Below are 15584 nucleotides of genomic sequence, written 5' to 3' on the forward strand. Positions count from 1 at the left end.
GCTTAGTGAGTTCAACCATGTGACTTCCTCAAGGGAGGGACAGCACCAGCCCGGTCATCCATGGGCTGCTGTGACAGGAGAGTGTTTTGTTCCACAGACACCAACGAGTGCAGCGTCAACAATGGAGGCTGTCAGCAGGTCTGTGTGAACACTGTGGGCAGCTATGAATGCCGATGCCACTCTGCATACAAGCTCCACTGGAATAAAAAAGACTGTGTGGGTAAGGGGTACCGAGGCTCACAGTCAGCGGGCTCACACTGCCACTGGCAGCTCTCTCCCATGTCCAACTGGGCCCGGAGTGCACTTGACCATCCCTTCACTGATTCTTCTCCCCTCAGTGGCAGCAGCCATTCTTTAAATAGTTCAAAAACAGGAGATACTTTACAGGCTCTTTGGTGTTTCCTTCTGTGCTTCTGTGTAGGTTGGAGCACTTCTGTTTTTCTGGTTGTTTTTCTGCATGGAAAAAAATAGCACACAAGTGGCTTCCTTACCTTGGAGGGACATGGCACCCTGTGTCTTGTGTTCTGTGCTGGGTATCAGTTCCACCTTCTTTTCTTGGGGCCTTGGATGTCTGGAACTCAGCTGCCTTTATCATGCCTGGAAGTGTCCTTCTCTTTCTATAAGTGTCTGCTTTTTGTCCTGTCTAGAAGTGAAGGGGGTCCTGCCCACTAGTGTATCACCCCATGTGTCCCTGCATTGCGGTAGGAGTGGTGGAGGAGACAGATGCTTCCTCAGATGTCACTCTGGCATTCACCTCTCTTCAGGTGAGTGGGTCTCAGTCCCTGGGGCAAGTCCTCATGCCAGAACCAGGCCTTCCTGGCCTTTAGGTGTTAAACACCCTCAAAGGATTTCCAGGTGTTTGACCAGCTGCCCCTTGACCACCAGAGGCCCATGCCTTGACACCCATATGCTGAGCATTTGTCTAGTGGTCCACGTGGAATGGGAGGTGGGGGGTGATTTTAGCTGCTACCAGGAGAGACCGTAACCTTGCTTTCATGTTGACAACCCACATTCTGTCTGTCAGGACTGCAAGAGGCCTACTCTGTCACCTGCGGCTCTTCCTCTTCTCTCAGGAGCAAACAGCAAAAATCCAATGACTCTGCTTTCGGGGGTAATTACCAAATCTGCGTGTTCTCTCTGGGGTTCGCTGTGTTAAATGGGCTTCATTCTTGAGGTGCAGTTCTGGGCGCTGGCTTTATTTTCTTTTCTCTTAATCTCCTCATTGCTGTGAGTGCGTTACAGGATGTTCTTGCCCACAGCCTTTGTGCCTGAAAACTGACTCACTGTGTAACAAATACTTACTGACTGTCCACCGTGTGCTAGGATGCTCTGTGTTCAGCCCTGGTGGGTTGTCATCTTGGGCAGAGGTGCACAGAACTCTGAGATCTGGAGATTCGGGTCTCCCAAACTCCCTGTACCCCAGAGCACCTGAAAGGCCCAGAAAGCAATGTGTGCCTGGAGCACATGGAGTTGGTAGAGATAGGCATGGGCATGATGGGGCGCAAGGATTCTCTCCAGAGAAAAAGGCCTGAACACTTTCTCGTTTGTCAAAAGACAAAGAATGAAATTTAAAGCTTTTAAGTAGCCTTGTCCTCCTTGATTTAGATATCTCTATGATTATGTCATGAGAATATCTGAATGAGCAAATAGTTCCTGATGTCTGTATTACATACATGAGCAGAGCTAGCTGGTAAGAATACTCGAATATATTTATTGAGCAGTTAAAACATACCAGCCTCTGTATTACATGTATTATCTGATCTAATCCACACTGCAACCCTCGGCGCAATTTTGCTATTATCCTCATTAACCAGATGAAGAAACTGAGGTTCAGAGAGGTGAAATGATATACCCAATGTGACTCAGATAGGAAATAGTGGAGCCAGGATTTTAACCAGAAGTCTAGATCTAGAGTCGTAAGCATCATCCTTCACTGCCTCTCTTGCCTAACATTTGGACCCAGTCAGAACAGATATCATGGTCTGTTTCACCAAATCCCTCAGTGATGGGCACTTGGAAATTTAGGCCACCCCCAGGATGGGCAAGCAAATAGTTAATAGTCATTCAGTTCTTACTTTGTGCCAGACAGTAGGATAAACTTTATTTTTTTATTATCTCATTTAATCCTCATAAGGATTACATAATCCTCATGTAAGTACCCCAATTTTGTCTGTTTTACAAATGAGGAAACTGAGGCTTAGGGAGCTTTAGTAACTTGCTTAAGTTCTCATCATAAGTCAAAGAGCTAAAGCATGAATCCTGGTCTTTGGTTCTAGAACTTGACATATGATTAAGACTGATTGTGGGAGGGAGAGCAGAATTTTGCACAAGAGGCCCTAAAAGTGGGACTGTCACTTTCCCCAGACCCTGAACATCCTAGCCACATTTAGTGAGTGCCATCCCTGTCTGCTCCCTCAACCTTGTCCTCCCAGGAAAGACTTATCCAGGAGAATCTGCCCTTCACCATTTCCATCAGCAGTCTTGTTTAAATTTGAACTAGGAGATTCTGGTCTTCTTTCTTGGGAAGGCATAAAAGTGACTTCATGGTTCATCTCAGCGTTCAGGTTGTTTTAGGTTCTCTCTTTATTATATTCGAACACAGGATTCACTTCAGATGAAGGGATAAGTGTAACTCTTAGGAGGCTCCTGGTGTCCGCAGCCTCAGGGTAACGGGCACTCCATGATCCAAATCTTTTGTGGTCTCAGGGTAAGAGAGGAGCTCAGGGTGTGCAGTGTATAGCCTACGGATAGCTTGCCACTACCCACCAGGTATTTCCATTCCTTTGTCTCTGAAGATAACATCTCTCACTTGTTTCTTTCTGAAGATGTCGCCACCATCAGGACAAGTGTAACCTTTAAACTAAATGAAGGCAAGTGTAGTTTGAAAAAGGCTGAGCGGTTTCCCGAGGGTCTGCGGCCAGCACTACCAGGTATGGAATCAGATGGCTGGTGCAGGGAGCTTGCCTGCATGTTGGGAAAAGGGCCTGTAACAAGCCGAGCCCTTCAGATGGGATTGAACAGTCCAGAATCTGCAAGGACTCTCTTCGCAGGAGGAAGAGGAGCTAACCTAGCACCTCTGTATAGTTCTGGAGTTATACTTCAGGGTTTCCTTTGCCAGGTACAGATGGTAAAGCTCTGGGGTAACATATGAGTTCACAGGAATCAATAAGGACTTTAAGATGCATTGTCAATTTGTGATCATATTGGGTTAAATTTTCTAGATCTTAGAGTCACTTGGAATATAAGCCAAAGAAATGAAAGAGGTTTGGCTCAGGATAATCTTTGATGAACTAAGATGTAATATCCAGCTTTCCTGCTGGATCCAGTCTTTGGAGGCAGTGACTCCATTAACTTCAGCAGAACAAACACCATCCAAGTAGAACTGACCTTTTAGAGAACAGAACGCAACACTCCTTCCGCAGCTCACATTTCCAGTATTATTTCATAGAATAATTTTAGAGATTAAAAAAAAAATCAGGATTCATGGATTAGGGATGCTTCTTTCCTTAGTTTACCTCTAATAAATCATACAAATGAACAAAGCTCACTGTAGTCACTTTTGCCAGTTTTTTTTTAAGAAACTAATTGAGATTAATTTTGGTACCTCCATTTGATGGGATTTTTTTTTTAAGTTTATTTGTTTACTTTTGAGAGAGAGTGCAGGTGTGCATGCGTGCATGCGAGCAGGGGAGGGGCAGAGAGAGAGGGAGAGAGAGAATCCCAAGCAGGCTCTATGCTGACAGCACGGGGCTCGATCTCATGAACCATGAGATCATAACCTGAGCTGAAACTGAGATCAGTCAATTAACCGACTGAGCCACCTAGGTGCCCCCATTTGATGGGATATTATGCAGCTATTAATTATGTGTTTCCAAAGAATGTTTAATGACATAGGAAAATGTTCTTGTAATAAAATGCTAAGATGGAGAAGGGGAGAGTAAGATTTTGTGTATCTAAACAACCCAAACTATGTAAGAAAAAGTGTGACTAGATGGAAAAGAAGGGAAACTCACCATTTCATCAGTAGTAGTAATAACTAGGTGGGAGGATGCAGGAGATTTTAATTTTTAATTTTTTTTTTTTGCATTTTCCAAATTCTCCACAGTGAGCATTTATACTTTTAGATCAGAGGGAAAAAGCATTATTTTAAAAGAGACTTGGTCTTTAGTTTCTTTAATGGTATTATATTATGTTAATTTCTTAGTGTTGATAAATATACATGTTAATGTAAGATGTTAGCATTAGGGGAAACAACCAAGTGTATACGGGAACTCTCAGTTCTATCTGAGCAATTTATCTGTAAATCTAAACTTATTTCAAAATAAAAAGTTTAAAATATAGACTTGGGAAAATTGAAGGAGAAAAATATTCAAAATGACTGTTTAGTTTGAGATTTGAAGTTAGCCTTTTGAAAAGGTAAGATGGATTTTTAGGGGAAATTTAGGTGTGAGGGAGAATTAATCTGCCTCCTCCTTCCTTTGGCTCCTGATCACCCATTGCTTTGAACATCCTTGTAGTGTTGAAGAAAAATATGATACAGATGATACATCAGTTGAGTAAAGTAAGAGTTTAAAATATAGATAAATCAGGGGCACCTGGGTGGCTCAGTCAGTTAAGCCTCCGACTTCAGCTCAGGTCACTCACGGTTGGTGAGTTCGAGCCCCATGTTGGGCTCGGAGTCTGGAGCCTGCTTTGGATTCTGTCTCCCTCTCTCCCTGCCCCTCCCCCACTTGTGCTCTGTCTCTCTCTCTCTCACTCTCAAAAATAAATAAACATTAAAACTTTAAAAATCAGACAAATCAGTTGTGTGGATGATAATGTGGTTTGGGTTAACAGCCATTAGTTAAAATATACACTGGAAGCCATGGGAGGGGAGGAGGAGAGATGGCCAGAGTCTGGAATAAGGATGTGCAGAGCCTTGCCTTACACAACACTTTCCCTCCCACCCTAGATGCCTTCATGATATTGTTTGGTTCTCTAGATGCTTTGTGCCGTATATTGCTCCTGGTTATTTCAAAATGAGACCTCACTGTTAATGTGCTTTCCAGCTTCCCCTTCAGGTTAGAATTACTCCAAGGTCAGTTTGCCTGAAAGCAGGAGTTGGTTTTCTTTCTACTTTTATGCTCGTTCCCTATTTGAAGCCTCAGCCCCTGCTTGGTACATCACAGTCCAGCTCTAAGGAAACCAACTGTGAGAACACGAGCACACCTTAGCAGACTGTCAGTTAGGAATGCAAGGCGACCCTGGTGTCCTGTCTTCCACAAATGTGGCTGGTCAGTCAGAAACATCTAGCATTCACCCATGCAGATAATTTTCAAGGGCTAAATTGTTAAGTTATATAGGAGGCAATATTGGCTCTTTGAATTTAAAATGTCATCGTGCTCCTAGCTGCAACGTCTTGGCATCTGGAGTTAATCACTTAGTCCCTTGAGAGTTGTTTTAATGAAATGTTTACTGAGCTCTAGCGAATGTTCAACTGAGTGCTTTGCCAGGATCTGGCTTCCGATAATTTTGTTTCTTCATACAGAGAAGCACAGCTCAGTAAAAGAGAGCTTCCGCTACGCAAACCTTACATGCAGCTCTGGCAAGCAAGTCCCAGGAGCCCCTGGCCGACCAAGCGCCACTAAGGAAATGTTTATCACTGTTGAGTTTGAACTTGAAACTAACCAAAAGGAGGTGACAGGTTGGTTTGAACACAGTCTTTGGTGTCAGGCTGCTCACAGCTTGCTCCTGACTCTTTTGCCTTTCACTTTTCATCATTCTTGGGGGAAAAAAGTACTGCAACCACTGAAGTATCTCCTGTTTTTTGTTTTTTGATTTTTTCACTCCCAAACTAGACTGAATTGGTTTGGAACCTCATGATTTAACCTGCTCCATAAAAACTCAAAGCTTCGGTTTTGGTCAACAAATTTCTGTTGGAATCAAATGCTGCCCAGCCTGCTAGGTGCCCAGCCCCAGGTGTCCCCCCACTCTGTCCACAGGGAACAGCGGGTGTTGGTGGGTCCTGCAGCGGGTGTCTGGACATCCTCATATCCTGCAGCCTGACCTCCTTCCCCACTGCTGTCCCTCTCATTCCCGTAGCTTCCTGTGACCTGAGCTGCATCGTAAAGCGAACTGAGAAGCGGCTCCGGAAAGCCATCCGCGCACTCCGGAAGGCTGCCCACAGGGAGCAGTTTCACCTCCAGCTCTCGGGCATGGACCTTGAAGTGGCAAAAAAGTCTCCCAGAACATCTGAACACCGAGTAGAGTCCTGCAGAGTGGGCCAGGGCCATGCAGGACACCAATGTGGTGAGTGACCTGCTGGCCAGGACCTTCTCGCTAAAGGAATTGTTTGGATCTCCATGAAGACTCAGGGTAACCCAAAGTGTGGCCTATTCTCCCTCTCTGGACTCACTCCAGAGAACACCCTAGACACCACTCTTACTTGGGATCTATATGTTGGTGTCTGATGTACCTGCTGGACCAGGAGCTCCCCAGCACTTGGCACAGTGTCTGGCTTGTTGGTGGGCACTTAATAAATGCTGGATTGAAGGATGGAAAGGAAGAGGTAGGGTTGATGACAAGAGGGAGTGCTGACCTTAAAGGGTCTGAGCGATGATGATCTTCAGAGCCTTGTGGTCCCGGGCAAGAGGCAGGACTATAGGTGTAAGGCACCCTTGAGCCTTCTGCACGCTCCACTGTCAGTTCCCCATTGTCTCCCTCTGGCTCGACTAATGTTGGCAGTGAACAGTGTTGGCAATGAACAATCTCCTGACCATAGTTTTGTGCAGAGGCAAGGCTGGAAGGGGGGGCACTTGGCAGCCTAATGAGATCCCTGAGCTTCAGCCCAAGGCTCCTAGTAGTGTCAGTTCCATATATGGGTGTGTCTGTGTGAGTGTTTCAGAATTAAGTTTGAGTCCCGGCATTTGAACTACGCCAATTCTATTCCTCTGATGAAGTTCTAGGCAGGAGGTTTAAGGGTGGTCGGTCTTGAGATTTGTTGGTGGAGAGGAGCTGTTTTGGGCAATAATGTGAGAGTCTAGCTTTATAGGTAATCACTTTATAGTCTCACATTATAATAATCATGGTAATGATTTACTGAGTTTTCATCTGACACAAGTACGACGTTAAGCGCGGTATCTGTAGTATCTCCTTTAACCCAGTCATCTTACCAGGTAGGTCTTATTATCTCCATTGAACAGAGGAACAATCTGGAGCTCAGAAGGCCAGGTTCTTTGGCTCTAGATCACACTGATGGTCTGACTCCAAGCCTGTGGTCTGGTCTCAAGTAAGGTGCATTTTGATAACCAGACCCCTCCAGAAAAATTGCTGTCCTTTCTCAAGTGGCATTAGAATCGCAAAACCCTAGAAATGAGGCTTGTGCTAAGGAGTAATAAGCCAGTGTTTTTCAAGAAGCAAAGCTGAGCCCAGGGCACTCATTCAGAAGAGTTGTGGGCAATAACCCCAACTCTGTTGCTTTCTCAAAACGAAGTAAAAATCAAGTATAAAATCAAGTATAATTGTCCACCAGGGTCTGGTTTTCAAATAGTCTTGAGTTTGATTCTAGCTAACTCTTTTAAAAAGAAAAAAAAATTAAGAAACAACCCAGCTGGTTGGTTTGTTCTCATTTAAAATTCTAGAAGTTTGTTTCCATACCAAAATGGTGATGAGAGTTGGCTGTTGCTGCCCTACTTTACGGAGTGAGTTGCAGAAACTGTCAGGGACAGGCAGACCAGTCTTCCTGCTGACCTCTGAGAGCTAAATTGCATCCCCTTTCCCCATTTGCTATCCTGGTAGAGAGAGGCCTTACGGGCTTGCCAGGGAGCTTTGTGGCCAGTGAAGAAATCAGGAAAAACTAAAGTATTACTAATACTACCATGGCTGTGCTCCAATGGAAAAGGCTCAAGAACGAGGATCAAGAGTTACTTAAACAGAGGCCTCATGACCATGACAACTTGTGAAAGACACTTGGTATGGGGTTTATGTCGCTGTTGTGTGTATTAATGTGTCCTGAGATGCTTGTCATGCTAAGTTAGGTTGAATTTGTTGTTGAGAGGCAATGTGTCTTGTCTCAAGAGCTCCCTCTAGCAATGGATGAATTTTGTAGCCCACATGGAACCAAATCAGGTTCACCCTGACAGCAGTGTTGAAGATTTTACCATGTAGAGAAAACAGCACAAAGAGTTATCAGTGAAATTTCTTCCTTGGTGAAGGGAGAAAGTGTGTATAAGAAGGGGCTGCATATGTTAATTAGAAAGGTGTTTTTTTTTTTTTTTTTTTAAACCCAGAAGACACATGCCATGGGCAAAGGGGCAGGGAGTGAGTGAGGGGGGACGGGGGAGCTTGTCGTATGTTCCTTATATTCCTGGACTATTTGAACATCATAAATCCCAAGCTTACTGGTATTTTCTGAACTCTGGATGGTATATACAGTGGAGACATGCCTAGGATAGTTCTTTTTGGAAATTACTTTCAATGTCAGCAGAAAGGAGATCCCAAAAACATTTTGAGTCACTGGGAGGACAGATGGAACCATTACATTTTTCCTTTAAAATATTTTTTATTTAGTTTTCCATTACCAAATTAGTGTACGTTTCAAGTGGTACAGAAATGTATACAGTAAGGGTAAAAGCTCTCCTAATCCTACTCTTGGGAAAGAATTCCTGTCAACAGGTTGCTATGTATTTTTCTATATCTGTTGTTATATACATATAAAAATGAAATTTTATTTATTTAGTAAATATTTATTGAGCACCTACTGTGTGTCAGGTACTATTCTAGGAGCTGGGAATCCAGTAATGACACAAAAAGGCAAAAATCTTAGCCTTCCTAGCATTTACAATTCTGGAAGAGGAAGACAGACCACAAACCAATAAAGAAGGAATTATGTGGTGTAGTGGATGGTGATAAGGGTATGAAGGGTAAGCAGGGAAGTGGAATAGAAAGTGGCAGGGAAGGGGGAGGGCTGAGGAGGAACATACTCTCCCCTAATGTAGACTATGGTCAGGGACTGTGGTTGTTGCAAAGTGTCATTTGGACAGAGATGTTAGAGATGGAAGAAGCAACCTATGGGAATATCTGGGGGAAGAGTCCCAGATCAAGGAAACAGCAAGTACTGAAACCCCAAGGTAAGGGAAAGCAGGCCAGGAAGATAGGTGGGGGAGGGAGGGTAAAGGGAGGATGTCAGAGCAGTAGCCAAGGGCCAGACCAGGTGGGGATGGAAATCTGGGTGAGGGCTCTGACTCTGACTCTGAGTGAGAAACAAAGTCAGCAAAAAGTTTTAAGCAGAGGAGTAACAGGGTTTCTGACTCATGTCTTAAAAGGATAACTGGCAGCTATAGGCTGATGTATGAAAAAAACATTTTTAAAAAAATGTATCAATACAATTTGAATAGTGCTGGGTTGTTTCTAAAAAGAGTAGATCATGAACATCCTTCCATGCTAATAAAGGAGCTAAGTTTATTTCTTTTAAAGCTTCCTAGTCTGTATTTGTTCTAAGATACTAGTATTTATTAACCATACCCACATTGGTGAACATTTAATTAAGTTGTTCCTAATTTTTTTAACAACAAAAAATGCTGCAGTGAATATCCTTTTTTGTGCACGTGGCCTGTAGGTTTGAAATGTCATAGAAGTCTACTTCTACCAAGTTTAACTTGTTTTTCTTAGATTATTAGTGAAACTGAGTATGCTATCATACGTCTGTGGCCATTTGGATTTCTTCTTCTGGGAATATCTGCATTCTTTGCCTATTTTTCCACCAAATTGTTGCTTTTCCAATATCACTTAAAAAATAAGTGTTAAAGTCCTAAGTTACATCAAAGAACATAATCACTTCTGACCCATAACACACTTTATTTATTGTACTTATGTTTGCATAGAAAGGTCTCATTCATTTGGCATTTAAGAACTTTGGGGACAGTCTGTTGCAGGTGACCTTTGTACCATCTGTTATCAATTCTAGCTTGATGTCAAAAAAAAATAGTGATTACATTCTCTGAGGAACAAATTCCTTAAGCTCCATAAAATTCACAAAGCCCTTTATACCTAAAGAAAAAATAAAGATGACATGGATTTCTATTTTTCTTTCATAGCCATTTATCCTTTTATAAAGGATGAATTATTTAAGGAATACACTTGCCAAAATATATATTTTTATATTTGATTATTCTGAAAACTTGCTGAAATTTTTAGAAGACACAATCCAGGCAACTGGAAAACTGGGAATAATTTTGTGCCTGAGTTCTTGAGAGAAACTGAGAAGGTTTAATTCAACTTTCAACAGCAGTAACTTTCCTCTGCAGCAATTGAGAAAAATTAATTCAAGCAATATTTATTGAGATACCACTCTGAACTTAGGATGAAGCAGTGAACATAATGGGTGAGGAGCTTGCTGTTATGAAGTTCACATTCTAACAGAAGGACATGGACAATAAAAAAGTAAAGAAAAAAATAATTTCAGAAGTTAAAAATGCTATGAAGATAATAATACAGAGGACAGAAGGGAGGAGGGATTACTCTCCACAGTTGTTCAAGAAGGCTTTCAGAGCAGGTGACATTTGATCTAAGACCTAAATGAGAAGGAGCTGGCCTTGTAAAGCTCTGATGGGGGCAATGGAAGTTCTGGCTGAGGAGGGATCACCAAGTGCAAATGGCCTGAGGCAGGAATGAGCCAGACATTTTCTTATTAATTATTTCAGAATTGAGAAATTATTTGGAATTGAACACGCAGAAATTTTCTTATCTGTTTTAAATCATGGAAATTATAAAGCTTATATTAGCAATATGGACCAATATTAGACCAATACTTATCACACAGACTTGGTAGGAAATTCTTTTATTTTTTATTTATTTATTTATTTAATATAATTTGTTGTCAAATTGGCTAACGTACAGTGTGTAAAGTGTGCTCTTTGTTTTTGGGGTAGATTCCCATGGTTCATCGCTTACATACAAACACCCAGTGCTCATCCCAACAAGTAGTAGGAAATTCTTTTCATTAAAAGAGTTTAAAAAACAGAATTTGGCAAAATGTTGACATTTATTGAGCACTTACAATGTGTTTGGCACTGTGCTAAGCACTTTACATATATTATGTCCTTCAGTCCTCATTGCAAGTCTATTTGCATCATGCCTTTTTTACAGATAAGGAAACTAAGACATAGGGAGGTAAGGAGTTTTGCCAATGTGGCAGAGCCAGGGTTCAAATCCAGATCTGTCTCAAGAGCCTGTGTTCCTCTCTCAGTGTGAATGCTCTCATTTCCGGGTACAGCCTGTGTCGTGTGATTCTCTAACTCTTATAGCACTCATATAGAGAACCCACAATGGGCCAGCTCTGCAGTGGGTGCTGAGGAGGCCTGGATAAATAAGACACAATCCCTCAAGTCACCCTTAGCCCTCCCAGGGAAGAGTTAGAGAAGCCTTCCCCAAAGAGAAGCCTTCACTGAGTTTTAAAGGAGGCACGGAGGACGTGTAAATGGGGAGGAGTATTCTGGCAGAGGAGTAGCGCTGGGGAATGAGACTGAGCAAGATGTGCCCCTGGGGGTGGTTGACACCTCAGTATTACCAAACCAAGAGCACAAGGTAGGATGTGGTGGGTAGCTAGGCTAGTGGGAAAAGCATGCAGGTCATGAGAGACCTTGAATATGTTGCTAAGGAGCCTTGACTTTATATCTAGGTGACAAGGTACCATTAGAGTGCTTGTAATCAGGGAATGTCCAGGTCATACTTGTATTTTAGAAAGATTTCTTTTACTGCATTGAGAGTCAGGATCAGAGGCAGAAAACCCAACTTGGGAGGCTTTGAATGCTTTGCATGAGAGATGTTGAGAACATGAAGGCACTAGATGGAGTAGAAAAGAAGCGATGGATTCTAGAAATACTTAGCAGGAAATGTGAGTAACATTTGGTAATAAATTGGATTAGGGATTGAGAAGAGGAAAAGTCAGTGTGAGCTCAGAGGTTTCTGACTTGGCCTTGATCCTTCATTTCATTCCCATAGGTCCTTAATCTCACCCAGCCCCGTTGCATATGCAAGGAGGCACGAAGAAAAAGCCTGTGGGTTGGTTGAGTGGCTGGATGGATGTGATCACTGGGGAAGAAATAATCAGAAAAGATTTATAAGAAAAGCAGAAAAAAATAGGCTCTTGAGAGAGCATGAGAAAGAAAGAAAACTCAGAAAAGGAGACTAAAGGCTGAGTTCTGAATCAAAGATGCTAAGAGGAGTGCTGGGAGTCAAGTCAAGGAGGTTTTGGAGTCAGGGAGGGAAGCAGTCCGAGAAGTACTTTAGCATGACTTTATGCTGTGACAGGGCTGAAGCAGGGAGGAACAGAAGGCAAGGGAAGTAGTTGGGAGGTTATTCATCTCTAGATAGGAGATGGTGAGGATCAAAGGACCCTACTGCCACAGAGGTGAGGATTAGCAGATGGACAAAAGGGACACAGCCGCAGAATGCTGCAGCTGACTGATGGGGCAGGGAGGAAATAGGTCTGGAATAATAACTGCGTGTGGGATTGCAAGGGTTGGAGTCTTGGTGCCTGGGGGAGTAGAGATGCCATTTATAAAGAGCAAAGCCAGAGGGGTAGGAAGGACTGGGCAGGGAGGGGAAGAGAAGCATTCCCTTTGAGCAAGTTAAATTTGAGTTGCAGCAAGACTTCCAGGCAGTGATGTCCATGAGCTTCTGGGAGGCTAGGAAAATAACTTTATCTTATCATGTATAGACCAGCCCTCCTGTCCTGCATCTGTTCACACATACTCTGACCCACTTCCTGTAAAAATGGATGAATAGCCCATGCTCCTGCCAAGGTCAGCTTCTCCAGTTGGGCTCTGGAGCCCATTTGCTTTCACCTTCTCAAAAACATTGCTTCTGTTATTGTCCCCAGTGACCCCTCGTCTCAGAATTCTTCCTCTCTGCTAGATCATTTCCAACAGCACACAAACCTATCTCTTGTCGGAAAAACCAAACAAACCCTCCTTTGACTTCATGCCTCTCTCCAAATACTACCTCATTTCTTTGACCACCCCCCCCCACCCCCAGAGAGCCAAACGCCTTGAAAGAGTTATCTAAACTTGCTGTCTTTGCGTCCTCCCCTCCCATTTTCTCCTCAACTCTAGTCAGTCTGGTTTTTGTTCCCAACCCCTCTACTGAAACTGCTTTTCCCAAGAAAAGCACTATGACGCTTTTTGAACCACTTTTATGTTACCAATTCCAGTTGCCAACTCTCATCCAGGTACTTATTTCCACTCCCTCCTCCTGGAAGCACTCTCTTCTCCTGAGTTTCAGACACCACACTCTTCTGGCTCTCCTCCCACCTCAATGGCTGCTCCCTTTTTATTTTACATGTTGCTTCTCCCCTAATTTTTGATCTCTAAACATCAGATATTCCAAGGCTCAGTCCTCTGTCCCCCATCTTGTATCTTCACACTCTCCTACATGACCTCATTCGCTGCCAGATCTTTAAATACCACCATGTGCTGGTGACTGCCAAACTGCCCTCTCCAGCTCTAACCTCTCTTTTGAATTATGGACTTCTTTATCTCAGGTGTGTTCAATGGTCTTCACCCCCCCCCCACACACACACACACAGTGAAATATTTTTGAATTTATGAATGTTTGTGTAAAAGTCACATACTTATACTATTGGCTAACATATTATGCCTATCATAAAAGATAGAAGAATGAGTTACAGATTAAGTAAACAAAATTTAAAAATAACTGGCCAGCATCTTAAGGTACCATATTTATAATTTGGAAAGGTTCATTGCTAACAGTAGTGGTTATAAAGCCATCTTTCAAATAGTCTTTTTGTGAGTTGCCAGTGTTTTGGCTCAACTCTTGTCAGGTCTGATGAAATCATTACTGTTTCCATCTCTTGATGTTTGACAGAGAACTAGTTCGGTAGTGAAAGGCATGTCCACCTGGCTCTTCCCTGCTGTTTACCCATACCTGCTCAGTCCAGGGTTTCTGTATGATTGTATGAAGCTGCTCTCTATTTTGTGCCAGTTAGCTTGGCTGAAACTGGATAATATAATCAAAAGATCTATTCAACTAGGCAAACTGTAATTCTCAATACTTTGAAAAGAAGCAAAGCAGTCAGTACCTTCCCACCTTCAGAGCTGTGGATGCCTGTTTTTCCCTTTCCTTGGAGACCTTGTTACTTCCCATGTGTCTCTGACTCATGGAGATGTGGACAGACTGTGGGACCAATCTTATACCCTACACTAAACCAGTGAACCTTTCTTTATTTCTTATTTTTTTTTTTTTAGGTAAAAATTAATAGGCATAGATGGGAAAATGCTTTGTCTGCACCCAGTGGATCATTTTGTAAACCCCGAGGTGTAATATGCTACCTTGGAGACCAATAGTAAAACCAATGCCTTCTCAATATCAATACTTGCATGGCCAACAGACATCTTAAACTCCACAAAACATTTTATCCTACTCCCTCCCTCCCTCCCAAGTAAAACCTGCTTCTCCCTCATCTCAGCAAATAGCACTTCTATTTACCTCATTGCTCAAATTGAAAACCTCACAGTCTTCTTGACCTCTCTCATTCTTTCATGCTTCTCATCCAATCCATTAGCAAATCCTATCATATCTGCTTTCAGATTATATCCTGGATCTACATAGTTTTGTCTTCCTCCATCATTACCGCTCTATTCCAAGTCACTATCATCCTGGGCCCAGTCTATTGTGACAGGCTCTGACTCGTTTTCCTACCCTTGCCTGACTCAGTGTGTTCTCCACATAGCAGCCATACGATCTGTTAAAAAATAAGTCAGATCATGTGGCTCCCCTATGCGAAGCCTCCAATATACCTTGTGTAAGATCTAATTTTCTTACCGTGACCTTCAAGAACCTATGTAATCTGGCCCTTGCTTGCTTTTTAGAATTCCTCTCCTATCACCCTGACCCTTTCACTGTGTTCCTGCTACACTGGGGTATTTTTTTTTTTTTTCCATTAGGCAATCCCATCACAAGGCCATTTCCCTCATTTCAGTCTGGTCTCTGTTCAGAGAGGAAAGCCTGGATGCTCTTTAAGACAACATATATACAACCCCCACTCCACCACTCTCCTACCTTCTTACCCTGTTGCACTTTCCTCCATTCATGCTTACCTCTAGGTAGCATTCTACTATATATTTATTTATTTGCTTACTTATTGTCCCTATTCTCCACTAGAATGAGAGCCCCTTGAGGGCAGGACCTTATCTGTCTTCTCTGCTATATCTCCAGTTCTGTTTAGAACAGTGCTTAGCACATCATTAATGCTAAGCATTTAACTGAAGTAATGAATTTTCACAGGGACAACAGATGAAATCCCAAGGATAGCCACCAACATTAAAACAAAAGAGGGCAAAGGGCAAATCTTTGGGGAAATATTTAAATCCAGGGCAAAAGAGGCCCTCTGAAGGAAGTGACATCTCAGCCCCAGTTAACTAGGCAGGAAGAGAACACAGCATGCCTTGGGGAACCCCCCCCCCCCCGCCCCCTCAGGAAGGTGTCAGCTGCACTCATCTCTCTGCCCCAACTCTAAGAACGTTTTCAAACAGCAAACCTGAGCACACACCAGAAACCTGGATGGGTGTGGCAGCTCAGCCTCTCAG

General features: G+C 43.0%; 1 protein-coding gene across 6 annotated transcripts in view; it reads left to right on the top strand.

The window, feature by feature from the left end:
- The window catches only part of SCUBE2 (signal peptide, CUB domain and EGF like domain containing 2), a 62802-nt gene that overhangs the window by 31982 nt on the left and 15236 nt on the right, over positions 1-15584 (top strand). For 3 of the 6 annotated variants that reach the window (XM_019456246.2, XM_019456245.2, XM_019456250.2), the window contains exons 11-16: positions 98-220; positions 648-764; positions 1025-1111; positions 2826-2930; positions 5528-5683; positions 6082-6288. In XM_019456246.2, coding sequence (XP_019311791.1) covers positions 98-220; positions 648-764; positions 1025-1111; positions 2826-2930; positions 5528-5683; positions 6082-6288 — 795 coding nt within the window. The remainder of the gene's footprint in view (positions 1-97; positions 221-647; positions 765-1024; positions 1112-2825; positions 2931-5527; positions 5684-6081; positions 6289-15584) is intronic. The other 3 variants (XM_019456252.2, XM_019456251.2, XM_019456247.2) reach the window with 2 other exon arrangements.

The sequence above is a fragment of the Panthera pardus genome, unplaced genomic scaffold (genome assembly GCF_024362965.1).
Source record: "Panthera pardus isolate Hobbes unplaced genomic scaffold, ASM2436296v1 HiC_scaffold_12, whole genome shotgun sequence".
NCBI lineage: Eukaryota > Metazoa > Chordata > Mammalia > Carnivora > Felidae > Panthera > Panthera pardus.